This window comes from Hibiscus syriacus, unplaced genomic scaffold, assembly GCF_006381635.1.
Source record: "Hibiscus syriacus cultivar Baekdansim isolate YM2019G1 unplaced genomic scaffold, ASM638163v2 tig00110890_pilon, whole genome shotgun sequence".
Lineage (NCBI taxonomy): Eukaryota > Viridiplantae > Streptophyta > Magnoliopsida > Malvales > Malvaceae > Hibiscus > Hibiscus syriacus.
In genome coordinates this window covers 13,892,772-13,918,118 of record NW_024062900.1, presented here as the reverse complement: position 1 = coordinate 13,918,118, position 25,347 = coordinate 13,892,772, and the positions used below count along the sequence as shown (strand labels likewise).

The 25,347-nt window shown below is 36.0% G+C and overlaps 1 protein-coding gene across 3 annotated transcripts; it reads right to left on the bottom strand.

Annotated features, from left to right (window-relative positions):
* Nucleotides 1–24,271, bottom strand: LOC120144849 (protein RRC1-like). 3 transcript variants are annotated; one of them, XM_039158808.1, is made up of 18 exons: nucleotides 24,056–24,271; nucleotides 23,835–23,931; nucleotides 23,559–23,694; nucleotides 23,344–23,389; nucleotides 22,112–22,172; nucleotides 21,849–21,998; nucleotides 21,523–21,642; nucleotides 21,256–21,421; nucleotides 3,794–3,906; nucleotides 3,514–3,585; nucleotides 3,189–3,410; nucleotides 2,999–3,057; nucleotides 2,808–2,892; nucleotides 2,588–2,725; nucleotides 2,035–2,259; nucleotides 1,113–1,876; nucleotides 818–984; nucleotides 1–704 (listed from the first exon to the last, which is right to left on the bottom strand). In XM_039158808.1, the coding sequence occupies exons 2-18, from the start codon at nucleotides 23,907–23,909 to the stop codon at nucleotides 409–411; spliced, it is 2,895 nt and encodes a 964-aa protein (XP_039014739.1). In that variant the 5' UTR covers nucleotides 23,910–23,931; nucleotides 24,056–24,271; the 3' UTR covers nucleotides 1–408. The 3 variants fall into 3 exon arrangements, with proteins under 3 accessions (XP_039014739.1, XP_039014737.1, XP_039014738.1); XM_039158806.1 differs by having other exon boundaries at nucleotides 21,849–22,001; nucleotides 24,056–24,270; XM_039158807.1 differs by having other exon boundaries at nucleotides 21,849–22,001; nucleotides 23,835–23,909; nucleotides 24,056–24,270.
* Nucleotides 24,272–25,347: the final 1,076 nt, after the last annotated feature.

The following is a 25,347-nucleotide window of genomic DNA, read 5'->3' as shown; positions in this document are numbered from 1 at the left end:
CTTATCCAAAGGACATGACCAAGACAATTCCAAGAAAGACAACGGGGGACTAACTCTACCGGGTGAGAGACTAAAGACGTTAAATGTTTGTAGCAAGTAATTAAGCTCGCTTTTGCAAAATGCAAAATAAAATAATCAAATACAATGCGAGTCCATTACATTGTAAAATGCAAGAGTCTCTTCAAAAATTACTAAAAAAGAACCAGATTTCCTGTCATGGGATTTGTCCTCAACCAACAGTCACACAGATGGAACTTGTGCATCTTACTATTGCTTGAAACGAAGTTTTGGGAAAGGGACTGCAGTGCAGCCTCCAACACAAAGCAAGTCATCTACTCGTCTCGAACCATCCTACCCAGATCTGATCAGATCAGATCACAAATCACAAAAGGACCAGCCATTATGCGACTATCGCCTTCTCCTATCCCTATCCCTGCTTCTACCCCTGTCATGCTCATCCCTTTCCTTACTTCCACTCTTTTCATGATGGCCTCGCTCCCTGTCCCTTCCCCTTTCACTTTCCAGGTCATGACTTCTACCTCTACCTCTATCCCTATCCCTGTGCCTTTCTTGCTCCTTTTCTGAACCGTTTTCTCTATCCCTGTCTCTGTTTGATAATTTTCGCGGAGGGCTCTTGCTCTGGCTTTCACTGCGATGTCGCTTTCTTGCAGTGTCACGTGCATCATCCCGCCTATCTCTCCTCCCTGCAATTCCAATAATGCATAAACTAGAGTTAGGGTATGCCTTCAACTTTGAAAAGTAAATCAACTATTGAAGTCTTTCAAAGTACGAACTTGTCAATAACTAAACAACTTACTTCTTCCTGAAGTATCTTCACCAGAATCTGTTAAACCATATTCAGATTCTAACCGTTTTCGATGAACAGCAACCCTTGTCTCAATATCCTCGGAATTTTTAATTCCCCGCTCCTCAAGGGATTCTCGATATTCTATCAAAGCAACCTCCAGACGTCTCAACTTTTGCCTGTGGTATTATGAGCAAAATGGAACATTAATAAATTAATGGCTACATGAGCAAATTCTACTTCACAGAGTTCATAAGAAAATTTGGTTTTGGTTTGTGGGGCCTTCAGAAATGAGAATTCATCATACCTCTGCTCTTCATTGATTGCACTTTCAGATGGTGCTGGAGTGTTCATATTAGTTCCAAACTCCAATTCATCAGCCTTACTAGGGCCATCACCGGCATTCTCACTTCCAGAAGTTCTCTTTTCTTCATCATCACTGTCATCATCCTCTCTAGCCCATTTAGAGGCTGGCAAAACAGGATCGATTTTATCTTTCTTCGTGAATGTTTTTAGTTCAGGCAGTGGGACTGGAAAGGTTTCAACCAGAGGTACAGACACTTTGCGTTCTGAATGGGTATCATCCTCTCCATAATGAATCCATTCAGACAATCCCAACGACTCTGGTTCAGCATTTGCATTTCTTTGACCACTAAGATGCCTGCTAGAACTAGATCGGAGCTTCAACTCATCATCTAGTTCATAATTCCTTTGCTTTTCTGCATCTTCCAAACTTAAGAGTCGTACAACCATTATTTCTCTACCACCAACAAGAGACAATCCATTATGTCTACAACGCCTTTCCAGCTCAGCAAGTGGGAGATCCATCAGCTCCTTCGTAGCTGCACCTTTTCCCATCACCAAAGCCGCATCTTGATTTGCCTTAATCCCATCAACTGCATCTTCTGAACTAATCTTCTTTTCAATTTCTGGTGCATTACCACATATGGAATGAAATGAGGCCACACCAGAGTTTCCTGATCGAAGAAAAGTAGCTCGCAGTCCGTTAACATATGCATCTGAAAAAAGAAACCAGTCTGACCATACTTGCAACACTTTCAGAACCCTTTCCTGCAAAAACCAAGAAGAAGATTAAAAAAAAAAAAACCCAAGAACCAGAGATAAATATATGCACATGGCCACAAGCCAGTTCATTTTGCAGATCTCAACAGAACAAACATAATATAACGCATACTAGAAGCCATATAAAAGGTCAACATTATACCTACCTTAAGGGCCTCAGCCGTGATCCTTCCTGTCACACTGCGGTAAAGGTCATTAAAGCTCTCCATTATATCAGGCAATGTTGCTTCAAATTTGGTACGGTATGCAGATGCATTTTTAACAGGAGCACTGCTGTTATGAAGAATGTCAGAGACAAGCATAAGCCGTGCAACTTTAGTTGGAATTGGTGTCTCTTTAAGTGTCAAGGACTCAGTCAAAACTTCAACAATCTGCAAGGGAGAGCGAGGAGGGAGTGCAAATGTATCAAATTTAAGTTCTCATAATATTGTTTAAGGTTCAAACTGCAGAATGAAACTTAAGGATATAAGGATTTTGCAAATGATCAATCAACATGACGACCAGATCTGGAACGTGGTTCCTGTCCCTGTAAATTTTCTTTTGTTTCTGCAGATATACTCTTTTTAACATTTATGACAACAATAAGAAAAAAAAACCCTCAAGCCAGACCCAGCCAGGAACCATTAGAATTTGAAGAATTGAATACAAGTCTTAAAGAGCATGAAATGCAGTAAGGCATGTTGTCGATATAAGGAATACCTCTCCAGCAGCATCAGCATTATCCAAAGCAAAGCCCATAGCTTCCTTAATCTGACTCCTCTCCAATGTCAAGGCCCGCAGCATGTCCTCAAATTCATCCCTTTGAGGATCAGTAAGTGTTCGTTCTGGCTCCAGCCGCTGTAATAATAATTATACTATAAGATTATTAACTCACTGAAATCACAAAATTGGGAACAAAGCATGTTCATCTTTGGAATACCCTGCTTCTTCCTGCAGCATATGTGGCACTTGACTCCTTTTCATGCTCTGGACTTTTTGTAGTTGGCAGAGGAGGTGGTACCCATCTAGAAAATAAATAAATAAAAGGAAAAAAATTATGCACTGCCAATACTGTCTAACATAACCTGTGAGAGGAATATAATGAACAGAAAACTGTTGGCACATAATTACCTTCCACTACCAGTTATCATGATAAAAGGCTCTGTCCGCCACCTTTGAAGAGTATCACCCTGCATTTTCACAAACAATGAAGTTCAAAAATTATTCATTTTTACACATCCCAAGCATGGCATATTAAGTTACAAAATAACACTAGGGGAAAAATATTAGAAGATGCATTTAGATAGCTAACACAATGGACCTGAGCAAAGGAATATAGTCTCCAGACATAGTAAGTATGTTCCTTCGAGCCAAGCTCAAACAAAAAGCTGAAGAGAGGATTGGCACGGCCCCTCTCCATAATAGCTTGTTCAAAAGCACATCCTCCATCAAGAACATAAAGAGCCATTGTATCGATCACATGGCGAAGATGGTCATCATCAGGGGGAATAACCATTATATCTGGAACATTTGGAGTAAGAACCTAGCAAGATATATTAATTTAAGAATTACCTCAGACAGAAAGATATATCAAATTACCATTTTCTTAGAGAAATAAAATGATGAAGATAGCTAGATTAAATTACCAGTTCAGAGTTCTGATTTGGAACAGATGTGACTGGCGGGCCTGAAGGACCAGATAAGATAATAGAACTACCCTGTCAACCAGAAAATAGGTTTCAGAATCACAGAACAGCATAGAAAAAAACCAGACAGTGGATTTTGTCAACTGCCTACTCAAACCAAAACTATGTTATTAGATCATAGCTTCAAGAAAGCATTGTGGCTTGAGCATCTTTTATACAAAAAATGTATGCATTTTAATCAATTGAGCTATGATTTATTTTGTAAAAGAACATAACCAACCTCCTTACTCCGAATGGCCATCTGTCCAGGTGGGGGAGCAGGTAATGCTTGTGATGGAAGAGCAACAGATTTACCCCACCCAATTTTCAACTCATATTCATATACTACAACTCCTGCCAAAAAGTATATATATTGAAGTCATATATCTGTTGAAAGAAAACAGCTATTTATGACAACAGTTGCTTACAAATCAATCATAAATTAACAATAACATCATCAAACAATATAAAAACAAGGGGGCATTTTAGCATTCACAGAACTTTGGAAATTTGATGTCACGATTTAGAAATGTGTCATATAGCAGTCTAATGGTAGAAAAAATCACATCAAGTTAACTAAAGATTTTACTTCCTTCTATCTTTAAGATGTAACTATGTTGAAAACATTTTGATATCACGAATAACAAATTAAATTAAATGAATTTTAAGATTTTACAACATATTTTTTTATAAGTATATTCGAATTAATTAATCGAATATCAATTTATTACTCCAAGTCTTTCAAGATCAATTTCAAACCTTACTAAATGTGTAAAATTGTGTTTTATACTTAATATATTTTTGAAACAATTTTCACATTATTTTGAACCAAAATCAAGCCTAAAATCAATTTTTCAAAGTGATGCACTGATGCACCAATCCATGCATCGATGCACTATGGAATAAATTAAACATCGAATGCATTTCATGCATCGATGCACATACCATGCATCGATGCACTTAGGCTATTTTGAAACATCGAATGCATTTTATGCATCGATGTACTCTTAGTGCACCGATGTACTAAGGGTCCAACGGTCAAAATATTTGAATTTTACGCTTAATGCACCGATGCACCTAGTGTATGCATCGATGCACTGACGCTCCCAACTGATTTTATTAATTATTTTCACACTTAAACGACTTTAATGACTCCACTAATCATCCCCAACGTTTAGAATCAATTGAAGGAGTATTTAAACAAGCTTAGAAGCCATTGATCAACAATAAGAAAACAAGAATCAAGAGAAAATCAAGAGAGAAAACATCAAACCTCAAGTTTGAGCATTTCAAGCCTATTTTTCATTCAATATTCATTTTGCTTTCAAGAACACTACTTGTACTCAATTATATTCATTTTTTAGTGTTCTTTTCTTTGTTCTAGAATTGTGTAAACAATCTACATTGTGAGGATTTCCTTGTAAATTTGCAAATTTGTAATTTTCTCTTTGAGAAAGAGTGTTCTCAAGAATTGAGGTATATTCTTGAGGGAGTTGTAAGGTTATCTCTTTGGCCTCAAAAGAAAGAACAAATTAGTGAATTTGTTGGAAAATCCTTAGTGTGGATAGCTAAGGTAGTGGACGTAGACTTTGGTTGAGAAAGTTGAACCACTCTAAATCGCTGTACAAATCTTTTCAATTTTCTGCAAAAACTTTCACCAAAATTTTAATTGTTAATTCACCCCCTCTTGACCAATTTCATCGATCGATTAACTCAACAATTGGTATCAGAGCCTCACTCATTTAAAGGTTTAATCGCCTCTTGAGTCGATTCGGGAAGAGTTACATCGATAATCAAATCATTAATGGCCTCTACTTCAAACTTCGACTTCGGTCTCAATTAGATGCCCGTCAACAAGCCTTCCTTCTTCAATGGAGCTAACTATGCCTATTGGAAGAATAGAATGATGTATTTCATTCAAGCAAGTGACATGTAAGCATATAATGTTGTAGAAGACGGATATATCAAACCTCTCACTCATCCAAGATTGTGGAGTGAAGGAGATACGAGAATGTTCCAACTCAACTCCAAAGCCATTCATATCATATTTTGTGCTCTTGGACCAGATGAATATGGAAAAGTTTCATCTTGTACAACCGCCAAAGAAATATGGGATAAACTACAAGTCACTCATGAAGGCACCGACGAAGTAAAGGAATCTAAAATTAGTCTTCTAACACATAGCTATTAAAATTTCAGGATGAAACCAAATGAAGACATCAAAGCTATGACGAATAGATTTTCAACGATTGTTAACGGTCTCAAATCATATGGAGAGATCATTTCAAACGAAAAACTTATGAGGAAGTTAGTTTACTCACTTCCAAAATCGTGACAATCAAAGTAGACGACAATCATCGAGGTTAAGAACCTAAAATCCTTAACTCTTGAAGAGTTAATCGGTTCCCTCCTCACTCATGAAATTATGCTTGAAGATGAGGTGGATCTCGATAAGATTGACGAGACACCAAAGGAAAAGAAGAAAAATATTGGAGTTGCTCTCAAATCCACAAAAGATGAGAGTGATTCAGATGAAGATGACGATGACGAGGAAATGACATTGTTTGCCCAACGGTTCAGAAAAATGATGAGACCTTACCGAGGAAGAAAATTCAAACGAAATGAATGCTTCAAAAATGAACCAAAAGAGAGACCCAATTATTTGCTATGAATGCAAAAAGCCGGGTATGTTAAATATGATTGCCCACAATTGCAGAGAAAGGGTCAATCAAAGAATAAGCACAAGGCTTATGTGGCTACATGACGCGATGAAGAAGGTTCCGATGAAAAGGAACAAGAAGTAGCAAATTTGTGCTTGATGGCATTCGGGGAAGATTCTAAGGTAAACTCTAACTTATTTGATTTAGATGATTTATCTTATGATGATTTATTAAAGGAATATACTGGGTTGGCTTCGGATTATGAGAAATTATTTTTAAAATATAAAAATGATATTTCGAAATTGAAAAATGAAAACAATCTCATATCCAAGACCAACAATTATCTTGAAAGTAAAATCAGTAATTTGCAAATCAAACTAGAAGAGTTTGAAAAGAAAAATTCGGATTTGCAAAATTTACTTTCAAAGGTCAATGATGATCATCAAAAGAAAATTGATGATCTTAAAACTTCTTTTTATAATGTTGGAACAAAACGGTTTGAAAAAAAAGAAAATTCAAAAACCAACTTTGTTAGAAAAAGTTTTAAAAACTACAATCATAAAGGTTTCCGATCATTTGCTACGAATGCAAAAAAACGAAAAATGTCAAATACGATTGCCCTCAATTAAAGAAAAAAGGTCAATCAAAGAAGAAGAACAAGGCTCATGTAACTACATGGAGCGATGAATAAGGCTCTGATGAAGAGGAACAAGAAGTAGCAAACTTGTGTTTGATAGCTATCGGGGAAAACTCTTTGGTAACCTCTAACTTATTCGATTTGGATGATTTATCTTATGATGAGTTATTAGAGGATTATAATGTGTTGGCTTCGGATTATAAGACTATATTTTTAAGTATAAAAAAAATTATTTTCATAACTTACTTTCAAAAGTTGACGATGATCATCAAAAGAAAATTGATAATCTTAAAGCTTCTTTTGGTAAAGTTGGAGCAAAACATTTTGAAAAAGGAGAAAATTCAAAATCCAACTTTGTTAGAAAAAATTTTAGAAACTACAATCATGGAGGTCCCCGAAGAAACTCTAATGGAAAAATCGTTAGAAGTATATGAGTTCCTAAAGAGCTCATTACTACTAAAGATAAGGATATCCTACACAAATATATACTTAAGGGGACTAGGATTTTGGAAACTAATGAATATGGACCCAAAAAAATTTGGGTACCAAAAATAAAAAATTAATCTATGTTTGTAGGAAAAGGAGCATTACTACAAGGCACGGGAAACAAATTCAAACTCATAGTACCTCGATAGTGGATGCTCAAGACACATGACCGGAGACAAAAACCGGTTCATAGAGCTTAACGCTAAAAATAGAGGAGAAGTAACTTTTGGTGATGATTCAAAATGTCACATTGAAGGTATATGTACTATAGGTAATATCTCTTCCATACAAATTAAGAATGTTTTATATGTAAATGGATTAAAACATAATCTATTGAGTATTAGTCAATTTTGTGATAAGGGATTCAATGTCATGTTTGATATTAATGGTTGTAAAGTCATTGACATTGCATCTAATCGAATTATGCTTGTTGGTCATAGAATAGGAAACATATACATGGTGCATTTAGACTCTATTGACATGACTAATTTATGCCTAGTTGCTAAGAATGAGCATGATAGTTGGTTATGGCATAAGAGACTAGGACATGGTAGTATGAGTGTTTTGCAACGGCTAATTCAAGAAGACTTAGTAAGAGGGTTGCCTAAACTAAAATTTGATAATGATAAAATATGTGATGCTTGTGCTAAAGGAAAACAAAAGCGAGTTTCTTTTAAATCCATTAATGACGTATCAACTAGTAGAGTATTACAATTGATCCATATAGATCTTTTTGAGCCAACTAGGACTACTAGCTTGGGTGGAAAACAATATACAATTGATCCATCCTCCGATGAGGAATGGACTGTTTTTGTTGATAACCTTAGTAAGAGAGTTACGAGAAGTGAGCTTAGAGAGATTTTCATCCAGTATGGTAAAGTAGTTAGGGTCTATATTCCAAATGTTATTTTTAAACCGAACTACAAATCATCCACGTTTGCCTTTGTGCAATTTGCGTTAGAGAAAAGCTGTAGTAGAGCAGTTCAGAACGTGAATGGAACGCTGATTGATGGGAAGCGAGTGTCAGTGGGGGTGGCAAAGTACAAGAAAAATAGTAGAGGAGGAACAGTGGGAAATAAGCTTCAATCAGCAGGTAACAAGCAAGTCATAGGGGACAGGGGTTGGCAACAGGTGAAAACGAAAAAAGCGAGTAGTTTGAGGAATGGCAGAACGTACGATGAGGTGTTGATGGGGGATAGTTCGAAGAACATGGAGCAAGTAATAGTGGAGAGTGAAGGAGGTAAGGGTTTGAAAGATAATGAAGTGAGGAATGTATGGGATATGCACATTCCCAATGATGATTATGGTTGGGTGAAGTATTCATTAACAGGGGTTGTCAAATATCCCCTGCAGCCGAACATGGTGAAGAAGGCTATGGCAAAGGAGGGGTTCCAGGTAAAGATTGTAAGCTGGGGATTCGTAACGAATGCTGTCATTGTTATGTTCAAGTCAAATGAAGACTTCGTTAAGGCGTGGTCGAATTACCGAGACAAATTGTTTCCTGGTTTCAATGGTTATCACCGGTGATGAGTGAGGATGGTGTTCCATTGGCGTATGGCTTGGTAGAGTTGGTAGGGTTACCACTGCTTTGCTGGAATGTACCATTTCTGGAAAAACTAGCGGGAAGGTGGGGAGATCTTGTTTGCATATTGGACGAGACTAGAAATAAAGAAGATCTCTCTTCGGCGAGATTATTGTTGAGGGCTGCTAGTCCTTATGACATTCAAGAGTCCATCATAGTAGGGTCATATGGAAGATCTTTTAAGGTTAAAATTTCTTTGGGAGGTAGCTATTATGCAGCCACAGATGTTTCCGGAGAAGAGTTACAGGAAATTCCAGTTAACGGTGATAGCTCAGGGAAGAAAGTAGACAGTCGGGGAAAATCTGCAGAGGTAGTGGGGACAGAGGTGGGCACGTGGGGGCAAAAAGTTGTAGAAAGTGGGGGGTTTGAGGAAGGTGGGGAACATTCTCTTGAAAAGTCGTCCTACACGAAATCCTATGGTTATGGGCTGTCAGGGAATCTGGAATGTGTAATGGAGCCAGTTTCCAATAAGGAGTACGCGGGTCTTGGGCTGAGAGATGTTGTGGATCAGAGTTGCTCAGCCCAATCTGATTCTAACTGGGATTCCTTTTCACCAGTAACTAAAATTATTCCTAAGGGGCCGGCTGTTAAGTTGAAGTGGGATGGTTTAGAAGAGCATAACAAGTGTCAGTCTCTCCATGAATTAATAGAGGTGGACAGTGGTGGTCTTAGAGATAAAGAAGGTGAGGGTGTCCAGGAGGAGGAAGAAAATAGAATGCAGATGAAAGTTGTTAGTCAATCGGTGAAGGAGGTAAACAAGGAGATTAGTGTGAAGAGGAAGAAAAGAGGATTTCCAGTTACTACTTGTATGACTCTGCGTGCAGCACAGGATGGAAAAAAGAAAAAAGGTCATTATGCCAGAGTTTACAAAAGGTCGAGGAACAGAAGAATATGGTTTAATTCGAGTAATGATGCTGTTTTACTGGTTCAGAGGCTATTACGATTCAAGATCAGAAGGGTTCAGACCGCACAAACTGTCATCAGCCTTCATTAGAAGACGTGGAGTGCGTGGAAGCGGATATCTCTTCCTCCTTAAAGTTCAGGAGAAATAGCAGGAAGAACAGAAGAGGTTTAATTAATCTTGCCTTGGAGTTGGTCAGTATTAACACTGCCTTCTCTCCTGTTTTTTCTAAACTGGTGGAGGAAGCTATGGCCACGTGGGAAGTGAGCATATTGTTAGGCATATCTTTCAAGGATGGCAAGGAGACATTTATTGAAAAGATTTTATGCCTTGAGAAGGGATCGGAGGTTGTAAAGGATGATGGTTATGATGGTTAGGTTTTGTGATCGGTTGAGTTTGGTTTGGGTGGTTGGGAGTGATATTTTTAATGCAGAATTTTAGTATACTGTCGTGGAATATTAGAGGTTTAGGGAGGAGAGAGAAGATTGTTTCTGGCGCTAGACTGGTTAAGAAGGTCAAACCAGTAATGGTTTTTATTCAAGAAACCAAGCTCGATCATTGTAAGGGGTCTATTGTACGGAGATTAGGTGGGGATCTGTTAAAGGGAGTGAAGGTTTCTCCAGCACAGGGGTCTAAGGGCGGATTGATCTGTTTATGGAATGAGAATATGTTCAAAGTCACTTTTCAGCATGTGCACAGCAGATTTTTGGCGCTTGTAGGGAAATTTATAAACGATCATAAGGAGTTCGTTTTTATTAATGTATATGGCCCTGCAATTGAGGATGAAAAGGAGGCCTTTTTTGAGGAGCTGTTGTGTTTCGTTGTTTCGATGAATTTACCGGTTTGTATAGGGGGTGATTTTAATGCGTATATTGATCCGGAAGAAAAGCTAGGGAAAGCTCAGAACTGGCACACAATAAACATCTTTAGAACTTTTGTGCAGCGAGCTAAGCTCATTGATTTGCCCATGTCAGGAGGGACTTTCACATGGAGTAGCAACAGAGAAGTTTCAACATGGGTTAGGCTTGATCGGTTCTTAATAAGTGACACTTTCCTCAACTGTTTTCCTAAGATTACACAGAACCTCCTTTCGAATTTTGTGTCAGATCATAAACCGGTGTTGTTGAAAGATTTTTGTATAAACTGGGGCCCAAAACCTTTTAGATTCTTCAATTATCTTTTACAAGAACAAGGCTTTGATGATTTTGTTGTAAACCTTGTGGGAGATGAGAAGAATAAGAGGGATTATGGGGGAATTTTTAGGACGTTACAGATGGCCAAAAATCAGATCAGAAGGTGGCAGGGAATTAGTAATGTTGGGCTGTCAGACTCCATTGCGACTCTTGAAGGGAAGATAGATAATTGGGAAAGGAAGTCGCAAGGTGGGATCCTGTCCAAGGGGGAGTGGGACCAGATGGTAGAAGGGAAAAAGGAGTTGTGGAGGCTATTAAGGATTGAGGAGAGCATTTGGTGTCAGAAGTCCAGGAGTAGATGGATTAAGGATGGAGACAGAAATACAAGGTTCTTTCACTTGAGTGCTTTGACGAGGAATAGAGCCAACACTATTCATTCGTTGAAAATTAAGGGAGATTTTATTTCGGATATAGGAATGATTAGAAGTACTGTGTTCAATTTTTTTAAGGCAACGTATAACACCAAATCAGCAATGGAGGTTGAGGGCTTAAACTTGGAATTTGCACAACTAACTGCAATTCAGAGTGCATCTTTGGAGGTGGAATTTTCTGAGCAAGAAGTATGGCAAGTAATCTCTTCTTCGGATAGTACTAAAGCTCCGGGCCCGGATGGGTTTACCATGGGTTTCTATAAGAAATATTGGGCAAGCCTAAAGGAGCAGATCATGGAGTTTTTCTCTGATTTCTATCAAGGAAAGATGTGGGATCACGGAGTTAATCATACGTTTATAACTTTGATTCCTAAAAAATGTATTCCCGAGAACATTGAAGATTTTCGACCCATTAGTCTTGTGGGCAGCATGTATAAGATCCTTTCAAAGGTTCTCTCAAAAAGACTTATATCTTGTGTCAAGGATATCATTAGTCCGTCTCAGTTCGCGTTTATTCCGGGTAGACAATTGTTGGATTGTGCATTTCTAGCCAATGAAGGAATTGATTCTTGGAGGAAGCAAGGACTTAAAGGGGTAGTTTTCAAGGTGGACTTCAGTAGAGCTTATGATACAATAGAATGGCATATTATTCAAAGGCTTATGAGGGAGATGGGTTTTGGAGAGAGATGGTGTTCTTGGATATCACAGTGTATCTCCACAGCTTCTATCTCGGTATTAGTGAACGGGTCTCCTACTAAAGAGTTTTCTATTGCTAAAGGCTTGAGGCAAGGTTGTAGCCTTTCTCCTCTTCTGTTCAATTTAGTCGGGGAATTACTTCATAGGATGCTGTCTAAAGCAGTGGACTTGGGTCTGTTTCAAGGTTTCTCTTTTGGTAAAAATCAGAATCCCTTCTCTTTGTCCCACCTTCAGTTTGCAGATGACTTAATTATTTTCTGTAGAGCGTCTATTACACAGATTAAGAATGTTAGAAGAATTTTGAGGATTTTCGGCTTAATGACGGGGCTCCATTTAAATTTAGTTAAAAGCAAACTTTATGGAATTAATGTGGAAAGTGACATCCTTGAAGAATGGGCTACGAATATTGGCTGTGCTATTGGTTCTTTTCCAACGGAGTACTTAGGCCTTCCTTTAGGGGCAAGAATGAATTCGGAAAAGTTGTGGGATCCGGTTATTGCCAATTTTAATAAGAAATTGGCTGGTTGGAAAGTTACTTCTTTATCTTTGGCTGGTAGATTGGTGTTAATAAAGTCGGTATTATCATCGTTACCTATTTTTTTCCTATCTATGTTTAAGATGCCTGCTACTATTTCTCAAAAGTTGAATTCATTGATGTCGGATTTTTTATGGGGGAGTAGGGAAGACAAGAAGAGAATGCATTGGGTGCGCTGGGATTATGTATGTAGGCCGTTGAGTGGAGGAGGATTGGGAGTGGCGGATTTGAAGGTTACTAATAGAGCTTTGTTGGGAAAGTGGGTTTGGAAGTTTGCCAATGATAAGAATTCGATGTGGAAGAAATTTTTATGTAGTAAACATAATGTAAGCTGTCATTCGATGGATATCAATAGAGTTTTTTCTTTAAAGGACTCTTGGATATGGAGGGGTATTGTGAACAGCTATTTAAAGGATGATGTCATTGGAAGCTGCCTTAGATCTCACGCTAAGCTTCAAATAGGTAATGGTAAGTCGATTTACTTTTGGAGTGATACGTGGAATGGGGATTTTCCTTTGAAACTCTTGTTTCCCAGAATATTTGCTCTTTCCTCAAATAAATTGGGTAAGGTAGCTGATTTTGGGAGTTTCGGCTCGTCTGGGTGGGTTTGGAACATTATGACCAGGAGAAACCTGTGTGATTGGGAAGTTGAGCAGTTGGTTGGGTTATTGGACAGTCTTAAAAACATCAATCTGGTTCAGTCTTTGGAGGATTCTTTGTTGTGGGTCGGTTCGGAAGATGGGCAGTTTTCTGTTAAAGCGTGTAGGAATTCCTTTTCTGTTTTTATTGATGAATCAGTTCAGTGGGAGAAAGTTGTTTGGCTGGGGTTAGTTCCACCAAGAGTGGAGACTTTTCTTTGGCAGTTGTCTCATCAAAAGGTTGCTGTGAGAGTGGAGTTGCTGAGAAGGGGGATCGATGTAGGGGGGATCATTCTCTGCCCGTTGTGTAATCAAGGGGCAGAATCAGTTCAACATTTGTTTGTCTCTTGTCCTGTTTCTTGGGAATTATGGATGAAAATTATAGGGTACTGGGATATTCAGCTTGCTATTCCACAAGACCCCCCTAAACTGCTCAGTTCATGGGCTGTTTTGAGGCCAAAATCAGTTATTTGGAAGTTCATTCCAGGGGCAGTTTTTTGGTCCATTTGGAAGTTAAGGAACGAGATCATTTTCGACAAGGGAAAGTTAGACAGAATTTCTTTATCTTTTACTGTTCGTTTCAGACTAGCTAAGTGGTTTGTTGCAAAGTTTCCTCGGTATTCAACTCAAGTTGATTTTTTAATTGGTGACCCCTCTGTGGCAGACAACTTTCCAGACTTCAAGGTTTTGAACAGCATTGGGTCTTGCTGGATTCCTCCTCCTATGGATTATTTTAAAATGAATGTTGATGGAGCGGTGAGTAGTTTGGGGATGGTGGCTGGTATTGGGGGTATTCTTAGGAACTGGAATCGGGTGATTCTGACTTCTTTTTCGATAAATGTTGGTCCTAATACTCCCATCCTAGCAGAATTAAAGGCTATCAAGAAAGGCATTGACATCTTTGTTTCATCTGTTTGGGCTTCGAAGGGTAGGCTTATTGTTGAAAGTGATTCAAAGACAGCAGTGGAATGGATTAAATATCAAAATTCTGTCCCTTTGTACCTATCTATTTTTGTGAAGGAGATAGTGTCTGCTGTTTCTCGATATCAGATCGTTATCAGGTGGATCCCTAGGTGTTGTAACTGTGAGGCGGATAAGCTGGCTAAGGAGGGTATTGGCTGAGTGTTTCTAGTCTTTGGTATTTTAGTTGGAGTGTGTTTTCTATGTGGTGAGGTATTGTAGGAGTGTTTCTTGTCTTAAGTATTTTTGTAGGAGTGTGTTTTCTTCTGTATGTTATTTTTGTAAGTGTTTCATTTCTAATAAATTGATGTTCTCTTTTCCTCCTTTTTCTAGAGGGTTCTTGCCTTACGGCAATGGACTACTTAGAAGGAGGTTTTAAATGAGACATCCTATTCCTATCAAAAAAAGTACTAAAGATTAAGTATTAGAAAAGTTCATCACGTTTTCAAAAGTAATCCAAAACGAAAAATGTTACTCTATAACTAGTGTTAGTAGTGATCATGTAACTGAATTTGAAAATCTTGGATTGATTGATTTTTGTAATTCAAATGGTATTAGCCATAATTTTTCAACACCTAGAACCCCTCAACAAAATGGAGTTGTTGAGAGGAAAAATCGAACTTTAGAAGAAATGGCCAGAACCATGCTTTGTGAAAAAAATTGCCAAAATATTTTTGGGCGAAAGCCACAAATACCGCTTGTTATGTTATTAATCGAGTAATGATTAGGCATATTTTGAAGAAAACTCTATATGAACTGTTTAAAAATAAAAAGCCTAACATTAGTTATTTTCATCCTTTTTGATGTAAATGTTTTGTTTTAAACGGTAACGACAATCTTTGCAAATTTGATGCTAAAAGTGATTAAGGAATTTTTCTGAGTTATTCTTTAAATTCTAAAGCTTATCGAGTATTTAATAAAAGAACTTTAATTGTAGAAGAGTCTATACATGTTTTCGATGATAATCTCCTTCCGATGAAGGATTTTTGTGTGAATGATGATGTAGGCATTATAAATACAAATGACGTTTGACATGACGTTAGAGAACCATCATCAAAGGAAGAAATGAAAGATGAGGAAACTCATGATCCCCTCGAGAATCCAACCAATGAAGAAAGGGAAGTCTCTTACCCAAGGGAATACAACTATATCAATGATGGTGAGATTATAAGTGATCCATCTAAAGGGATAACAACTCGATCATCTCTTATAAATATTTGTAACTATGTTACATTTATTTCATGCATAGAGTCTAAGAATATTAAAGAAGCATTAAAAGATGAACATTGAATTTTGGCTATGCAAGAAGAGTTAAATCAATTTAATAGGAATAAAATTTGGACATTAGTTGAAAGTCCTAATAATAAATCTACTGTAAGTACTAAATGAGTATTTAGAAATAAGCTTGATGAGAGTGGTAACATAGTGAGAAACAAGGCTAGACTTGTTGCTCAAGGATATACTCAAGAAGAGGACATAGACTATGATGAAACTTACGCTCCCGTAGCTAAGATGGAAGCAATTAGAATGTTATTAGCATTTGCATGTTTTAATGAATTTAAATTATATCAAATGGATGTTAAAAGTGCATTTTTAAATGGTTTTATAAAGGAAGAAGTGTATGTGGAACAACCTCCTGGTTTTGAAGATTTAAAATTTCTAAATCATGTTCTTAAATTGACAAAAATGTTGTATGGCTTAAAACAAGCTCCTAGAGTTTGGTATGAAAGATTGCCAAACTTTTTAATTGAAATTTTTTTTCCAAAGGGAATGTTTGACACTACATTGTTTTTAAAGCATAAAGATAAAGATTTATTAGTAGTTTAAATTTATGTTGATGATATAATATTTGGTTCTACTAATGAAGTTTTTTGCCAAGAATTTTCTAAGCTAATGCAAAGTGAATTCGAGATGAGAATGATGGGGAGCTCTCATTTTTCTTAAGACTCCAAATCAAGCAAAGAAAAGATGGTATCTTCATCAATCAAGCTAAGTACGTCAAAGATATGCTCAATAAGTTTGGACTAGAAAATGGAAAACCTCATGACACTCCAATGAGCTCATCAACAAAGCTTGACATAGATGGAGGTAAATGTGTGGATGTTAAATTATATAGGTTAACGATTGGTTCTTTACTTTATCTAACTGCAAGTAGACCGGACATTATGTTTAGTGTTTGCTTATGTTCTAGATTTCAATCATGTCCTAAGGAATCACATTTACTAGTTGTTGAGAGAATTTTTAGATACCTTAAGGACACTCCTAGTTTAGGACTTTGGTATCTTAGAGACTTTACGTTTAGCTTGCATGCCTTCTCTGATGCAGATTATGGAAGTTGCAAATTAGATAAGAAAAGCACATCCGGTACTTGCCAATTAATTGGAAATATGTTGATTTCTTGGTTTTCAAAGAAACAAAATTGTGTATGATTATCTACCACTGAAGCAGAATACATTTCAGCTGGTAGTTGTTGTGCACAAGTTTTGTGGATAAAATAATTTTTTGATTATGGAATTGAAGTAGGTATCATTCCTATCAAGTGTGACAATACTAGTGTTATTTATCCCACTAAAAATCTCATCCAACACTCTATAACTAAGCACATTAAAATAAGACATCACTTCATTAGAGACCATGTCGCTAAGGAAGATGTAGTTCTAGAATTTGTTGATACTTTGCACCAATTAGTAGATATCTTTACAAAACCTTTAGACAAAGAAAGATTTTGGACACTTAGGAGAGAATTAGGTTTAACTGACCTATCTTCACTTAGTGTTTAAAATAATTTTAGCACTTTTAAGAATAAATGAAAAATACTTATAATGATAATATTTGATTGCATTCTTTGCTATTAGTTAGGGGGAGTTTATGTTCTTTGGTGAAAATTAATTTTATGTTCAAATGTAGTTTATGGATTAATTTGATTGATTGAACATAATTAATTTTCAATATATGAGTTGTCAATACAACTAGAGTTAATTAATTTAGTATTTTGAGTGTTTAAAACGGATTTTTGACATTTTTGTGCTTAGTGCATCGATACACTTAACAGTGCATCGATACATCCCTTTGAATGTGCATCGATACACCATGAAGGTGCACCGATGCACGCCTTGAATGTGCATCGATGTCAATGCACAAGGCCATGCATCGATACATCCGTCGGGTTTTTGGATAAAAATCCTGATTTTCTTCACTCTCAAAAACTCTTCAAAACACTCCCTTGCGCCGTTCACCCCTCCCTAAATCTCCATTTGCTCAAAATTAACAAAAAATTGTCGGAATCCTTGAGCTTTTCATCTCTATATCCTGCTACTATCATTAAATCGTACAACACAACATCTCATTCTCATCAATCCGAAATTTCAAGGTATTTTTCTAAAAACCTCTAGTTTATCATATTTTGATCTTAGGACTAATCTTAATTAGTTCTAGGATGAACATTATATCAGGCATTGATTGTTTGATGATTACAAACTAGACTTTATAACTAATTTCATCAAAAACTCACAAATTTTCAATGAACTTTCGAAAATAAAAAAATATTGAAAATCTAAATTTAATTTTTAAATTTGATGTTTTTGATTTAATGAAAGCTATACATAATATGATTTTTCAAAAATTATTTTCAAATAGTTTTCAAAACCTTGTCCATTAGGATTCGGTTTAGAGAACCTTGAACTATTGAGGAATCAATTGAGTTTTGGGATTGATTATTGTTCATACATGTGTTTCAAATTGCAGGTTTCATTCCTTATTCTGATACCTTAATCATGTCCAATCCTAAACGTCTTAGGACTTCATCGAGTCGTTCAACCCGACCTCCTAATCCCGTTCCTCCTCCACCTAATAGTCTTATAGGATCCTGTTTTAATATGCCTGAACGTCGTAGAGACGAGTTGTACTATAGGTACATAAATTCTTTCCAATCCTATAGAATCCGGGAAGAGCATATTCCTTCTCTTCAAGCCATGATAGATATTGACTTCAAATACTTTCCGATTCTTAAAACTTAGAAGTTTGATAAAATGTTTCACCTCAAACCTATCGTCTATCATCAGTTAATCCGCATTTTCTACTCCAATACGATATGCATTCAAAATCAAACTCAATGTGAGACTATAGCAATCAGATCATATCTTTTAGGCCAATATATTACTATTGTCCCCGAGACTATAGCTTTCCGTTTTGGGCTAGATGATGATGGGTTATATAATGAGAATGAAACTGTGGAATATCCTTATGTTTCAAACTCTAGTGTTAGTACTCTACGATCCCATCACGATCATTTTCTTCATTTGATGATCTCTTGGTGGTTTAGATCATCCGGAGGTAGGTACTCCACTCTTCGTACTAGGGATTTATGTTGGATGCACTGTATCAAGAATAAGAACAAAATAAATCTGCCCCACATTATATTTAGCCAACTAGTGGATATCATAAGCATTGTTCTTTCAAAACATGTCGAAACATTAGTTTATGGATGTCTTCTTAGTAACCTTTTTATCAAACTCGGTCTAAACGTCTTTCTCGACAATCCCATCTCTCTCCAAAATCAAATCAATCTCACCTCGTTGAAGAAAGCAGATTGAAAACAAGTTGCTCTTAGCTCCTCTCGTGCTCCTCCTCCTCCTCCTCCGGCTGCTGACAATGATCCCGAACTTCAACAGCTTATGCAAGATATCGACGATCACGTACCAGACGATGAGCCTGCACCGGAACCAACTCCACAAGAGGATCAAGTGCCTTCATATTTTCGTTTGTTTTTGGAGACATTTGATCTACGGTATGCTTCCATCGAATCCCACTTGACTGCTACTCACGAAGCGGTAAATCATCGCTTAAATACTTTGGAAGCTCGACAGATGGAGTTTAAAAGGGAGATGCTTGCACGTATGGATGCTCTTACTCTTGAGATGCAAGCACGATTTCCTCATCCTCATCCCGATCCTTCTATGGACGAGTAGACCTTGTTTTATTTTGGGAACAACTTAGAACTTTAATTGTTAAAACATTTTGAATGCTTTGGGATTGTTTTCTTTAGTTTGACATTTGTTTGGATTTATGATTTATATGTTCGAATATTTAAACTTATTATCTATATTTGGTTTGGTTTTAACGTTCAATTTGAGCTTAATGTTTATTAATTTTTGCATCATTAGACATATATGACCAATTATCCATTACATGTTTATGAATATTGTTTATGAAAACTAATGGCTAATATCTTTATTTATTGTGATCTTAGCAGCTTAAACGTTAAAATAATAACTCAATTGGCGTATATTTTTCAAACCTTGTTTAATAACGTTTTAGAGTCTTTTTGATTTAACAAAAAGGGGAAGAAAAATGTTATAGTAAGGGGGATTAATTTTTCAAACTTAATTTCAAAATTTATTTTCAAAATCTTAAAATTACACAAATGTTTTGTTATATCAAAAAGGGAGAGATTGTTGAAAATATTTTGATGTTTCGATATAACAAATTAAATTAAATGAATTTTAAGATTTTACAAAAGATTTTTTTATAAGTATATTCGACTTAATTAATCGAATATCAATTTATTACTCTAATTCTTTCAAGATCAATTTCAAACCTTACTAAATGTGTAAAATTGTGTTTTATACTTAATATATTTTTTAAACAATTTCCACAAAGTATTTTGAACCAAAATCAAGCCAAAAATCAATTTTTCAAAGTGATGCACCGATGCACCATGGAATAAATTGAACATCGAATGCATTTGATGTATCGATGTACCAGCCATGCATCGATGCACTCAGGCTATTTTGAAACATCGAATGCATTTTATGCATCGATGCACTCTTAGTGCACCGATGCACTAAGGGTCTAACGGTCAAAATATTTGAATTTTACGCTTGATACACTGATGCACCTAGTGTATGCATCGGTGCACTGACGCTCCCAACTGATTTTATTAATTGTTTTCACACTTAAACGACTTTATTGACTCCACTAATCATCCCCAACGTTCAGAATCAATTGAAGGAGTATTTAAACAAGCTTAGAAGCCATTGATCAACAACAAGAAAACACAAGAAACAAGAATCAAGAGAAAATCAAGAGAGAAAGCATCAAACCTCAAGTTTGAACATTTCAAGCCTATTTTTCATTCAATATTCATTTTGCTTTCAAGAACACTACTTGTACTCAATTGTATTCATTTTTTAGTGTTCTTTTTTTTGTTCTAGAGTTGTGCAAACAATCTACCTTGTGAAGATTTCCTTGTAAGTTTGCAAATTTGTAATCTTCTCTTTGAGAAAGAGTGTTCTCAAGAATAGGAGTATATTCTTGAGGGAGTTGTAAGGTTCTCTTTGGCCTCAAAAGAAAGAACAAATTAGTAAATTTGTTGAAAAATTCTTAGTGTGGATAGCTAAGGTAGTGGACGTAGACTTTGATTGAGAAAGTCGAACCACTCTAAATCGCTGTGCAAATCTTTTTAATTTTCTGCAAAAGCTTCCACCAAAATTTTAATTGTCAATTCACCCAATCTTGGCCATTCCATCAATCGATTAACTCAACAAACTACGTAACAGATAACCAAACCAACTTAATCCACATATATTTGATGTCAGTTACAAGACTAAGACAGAGAAACATTTACATTCAACACACAAAGCCTCCTCCAGACATCCCTATCTACCACCATTTCCTCTTCAAGAACCAGCAGTTTCATATCATCATTTATCACCTCCAGTCATGTTTGTTGTGGTCTCGTTTGAACCTTTTTACCCGATCTAATGTCAATTTGATCCATTCTTCTTACATATGCAACCCTAAATGTGTGTCCTGTGTAGCTAACCACCACAATGGTTTCCTCTCACCTTATCCCCTATAGGAGACATCCCAACCTGGAGATGTATATCCACATTCCCAACCATGTCCTTCCCAGTCCTACCACATTGCTATTATCAAGCATCTAACTTAGAGAAAAAAAGGTAGCTCGAAAATCAAGGACATGAAAATGCACTCTCTCACAAGAGTAATGATACAAGACATCCACAAAAATGCTCTAGGGAATACCTTGCATTTCATCTTTTGCAGCTTGTCCATCAGCTCTATTCATGAAAGCCACAAAGCCACAATTTCTTTGCCGTCTCCGCTCTTCCTCTGTCCTAGGCCACATAATCTTCACACTAGCAATAGGCCCAAATCTTCCAAAAGTCCGAAGAAGAAAATTTTCATCCACCTTAATTAAAAAGAACTTGTAGTTAGAGAAAAAAACCACCTACCAAGAAAAAAAAAGGAAGTAATATTAAAAGATTCAATTAAGAAACAACAATAGCATACCTTTGGTGAGAGATTTCCAACATACAGATTTGTCGTTTGAGGATCACCATCATCAAATGATCCAGGCAGCTTTCCACTAGGATCAAAATCATAAGGTAGTTCATCAAAGCGACTAGATGGCTGGGAAAGGAACAACTAAAGGATAAGATTCATTTATCTTTCTGACAAAATAGAGTAATGCTATATGAGAAGGACTAAAAAATACTCAGATAACACATAAACCATCCCCCCACATCTAAGTGCAACAAACAAAGGAGGAAAGTTGAAATATGTATAAAATTAGCCACTACTATGGAATAACATTTGAATCGAACTGAAGGACTTACAGCTGCATTGTCACTATGACGCCCATCATTCCAATGTTCGCGATCCTGGTTTCTCCTCTCCCTCAGTTCTTGTTCATGCTTCAGCTCCTCCATAAAATGATCAATGTTCCGAGACTTTCCCTTCTCTTTCTCTTTTGGCCTCTCCTCCTCCTTCTAGAAACATCATTGTCAAAGTTCAAATAAAAAGTGCATATCATATATCAGAAAACTTGGTTGAAAATGATAAAAAAAATACACGTCATAATTTCACAAACAAAATTTACCTTCTTCTCAGATTCCTTTCCTTTGGCTGCCAAAGGAGGTGGTAGGAAAGATGGAACATACCTGCATATATACAATGAAAGATAAACTTCCATTTTCCAGAAAGGTTTCTTTCACAGTTCCACCCATTCTTTAACAAAGATTCATCCCTTTTCCTTATAAATGAACTTTATAGGAGACTCTATAGGATAACTATCATTAAAACGTTTTATGAGACAGTACACTAAAGCACAAAGAACTGTTCCTAGAATTCAATAGTGGATCATTTTTAGCTAATTTTTTGTAGTTTGTATGCAAGCATGCTGGAACAGACTTCTGCAAAAATCAGTTAAAAGTATTTTAAAGAATTTGGTAGCAGACATGACATTTTTAATGGACATATGGATCAGATCGTACCAAAAAGGAGGGGGTGGGGTCTTTCTCCTATGTACTGTTGTTACTCCTGATTTCAAATTTTCTAATATGCACTTTAAACCACACAAATTGGAATCACCAAAAAATCCTAGAAAATGCAGTTTTCAATTGTTATTAACAGAAGAAAATAATTAAAGGCATATTAGGACAAATTTCCCAAACAGTTTTCATTTCATATGCAAATTAGGACTTGTGCATAAACTAAAAAGGGTAATAATTCCAAAATGGAATGGCATAAGAGTTTTAGTTCAGAAGATGATATATGAGTGTACAAACTGCTATATTAAAATCTTTTCATGATAAATTCTTGGGTCCCTGAAGATTGCGATGTTTCACTAGAGCTTGTTCCTCCAATTGGGTCGTGACTTTTTTGGCAGTTGCATTCAGAGGCTTTTTTTTAGTTTGTGGTTGTAATTATTGGTTTTTATTTTGCTATGTTATCTTTCATCTTCAGGTGTATTTCAGAAATAGGATTATTGTCTTAGGGGCTTTTTGTTCGAAGCTGAAAGATTTTTAGGTGATATGGTTTTTGTAATGGCTTTTATTCCCGTATGAGGGTTCGGTGTTACTATATATACTTGGTAATATGTTTAATAAAATATGAGGCACTCTTTTCTTCATTCCAATGTTCTTCAACATACTTCTAAGTATGTGGAAGAATACGAATGGAGTTTTTAATGAGACCTCCAACTTCTATAAAAAAAAAATACAAAGGCCGCACTGAGAACATCACTATATCACCATGTAACTTTCCACAGTATGACACCTTGCCAAAGGAATATTAGTATTGCAGCATGGTTAATCAAAAGCAATAATTTACCTACTTCCCTTCTTTGGAACAGATACCCCATCTTTCGACTGTTCACCTGTCATCCACAAATGAATAAACAAGGCCCATATTTTTATTAATGTATCCTCGTGATATAATACAAAAATCATTCTACTAGCTCAAAATCACTGACACTTAAAACAGAGGCAAATGTATTAAAATTTATGCCAAAACAAATATTGAGTGAGCTCCTGAATCAGACTAACCTTCAGAATCGGGCTTGAATTTCTCATTGGGATTGATTGTTCCACCTCGAACAAATGCCTTCGACCCGAGCGCATTATCACCTTGAAACGAAGACACGAACTCCTCATATAATCGAGCAGTTTCATCTTCCTCCCTCTGATAACGAGGAAGGAATGGAAAAAAGCCACAAGTTAATTAATTATTTTAGCTTGAAGGAACAAATAAAACCGAATCAACGAGATGCAAACCAAATCAATTAGAGGCTTGAACAATAAAGGTAAGAAAAATCGCTGTACCTTCTTCTTGGCTTCCTCCTCTTCTCTGTGCTTCTGGAAAGGCGTTTTCTTGCGCGTGATTGAAAACGAACTCATCTTCAAATGATTGAACCAATCCCTAACATAATAAAATAAATAAAAAAGTTCAACTAAAACCCCCCAAATCGACTCAATCCCTAATACGTAAACCCTAACAGATTAGAACTCCCAACATTAAGGGTAAAGAAGGTGTGAAACCCTACCTGGACAAATGGAAGGATTTGTGCGATTTGGACTTGGGAGAATGGATTCAGAGAGAAGTGTAACCAAAATTTGAGGCACTTGAGCTCTTCAGTGCAGTGATTTTTCAAAAATTACACAGGTCAATTTGGTATAGCGAATATCCCCTCGACCCCAGTAAATTATAAAGGCCGGAGCTTTTGACGTTCACAGGCTGGTAAGGAATGAAGGGGAGCGAAAAATTGTAGAACGAGAATACGCGAGTGCTTAAACAAAATCCCACTCAAATAAGGGTTAATGCTAAACTTATTCTAATTTATTTGTAAAATTTAAGAATTCGTTATAATCAATATAATTAACTTTTAGCTTCAATTAAATTTTATTATATTATTCAGGGAGTAGTACAAAAGATTCACTAATACGATTTCAGCCAACTTTATTAAAAATTTAAGATATAAAATTATAAAATTTTAAAGATATGAAATTTTTAATAAAATATAAGAAATATTTATTATACAAAAAAACATTTAAGTAGTGCGATGGCCTCTTGAAATCTTTGGATTCATTCTTATATATTTAGTTTCTTAATATTAACACACAAAAATAATAATTATGTGACTTTTAAATAATGTATCATAATATCAATAAAAAATTAAAATTAAGAAATAAGTAGATTTAATTAAAAAAATAAGCCTATATTATATATTTCACTTTGTTCAAATTAACAGTATGTTTTTTTGTTTAATAGTCCATTGTAAATTTTAATTTATTAAAAATTTATAATTTTATTAATTTTAAATTAAAATTATTAATTTTTAATGACACAGTGTTAAAAATGCAAAGCATACAAATATCTACTTATTATTTAATTAAAAATATTCTCAACACTTTTATTTTATTTATTTCTTTTAATTATTTTATCCTTTATTGCATTGACTTGAGACAAAAACAACTCCTAAATTTGATAAATTTAATTAAATTGACCTTTAAACTATTTTTGGGTCAAATTAACCCATGCCCTTGATGGAGTTGGATAAAGTTACGAATCTATGGTCGTTCAATAGATCTTGGTTCAATAGGAATCTGGTGTTCAATCAAATTGACCTTGGTCGTGCAATAGAAGTTTATAAACCGATATACCATAGATTCCTAACTTTCCTTCTAATATACTGGTCCTATTGCAGGTAGGTTTCTGGACTAATATTTTATGGTCGTCATTGGTTCCTCATGTCGTAGATTTTGTGCGAACTCCAGAATCAATTATCTTTAATTGTTAATTGTTATCCCCGGTGTTAGTTCTCGCATCATTATTCTT

What these genes read in the sequence shown, in the direction of transcription:
- LOC120144849 (XM_039158806.1), bottom strand. Translation starts at nt 23,909, where the DNA reads ATGAGTTCGTTTTCAATCACGCGCAAGAAAACGCCTTTCCAGAAGCAC. An exon ending in GTCATAGTGACAATGCAGCT is followed by an intron (nt 21,643 to 21,848) that starts GTAAGTCCTTCA and finishes TTCCTTTCCCAG; the next exon opens with CCATCTAGTCGCTTTGATGA. An exon ending in GACTATATTCCTTTGCTCAG is followed by an intron (nt 3,058 to 3,188) that starts GTCCATTGTGTT and finishes GTGAAAATGCAG; the next exon opens with GGTGATACTCTTCAAAGGTG.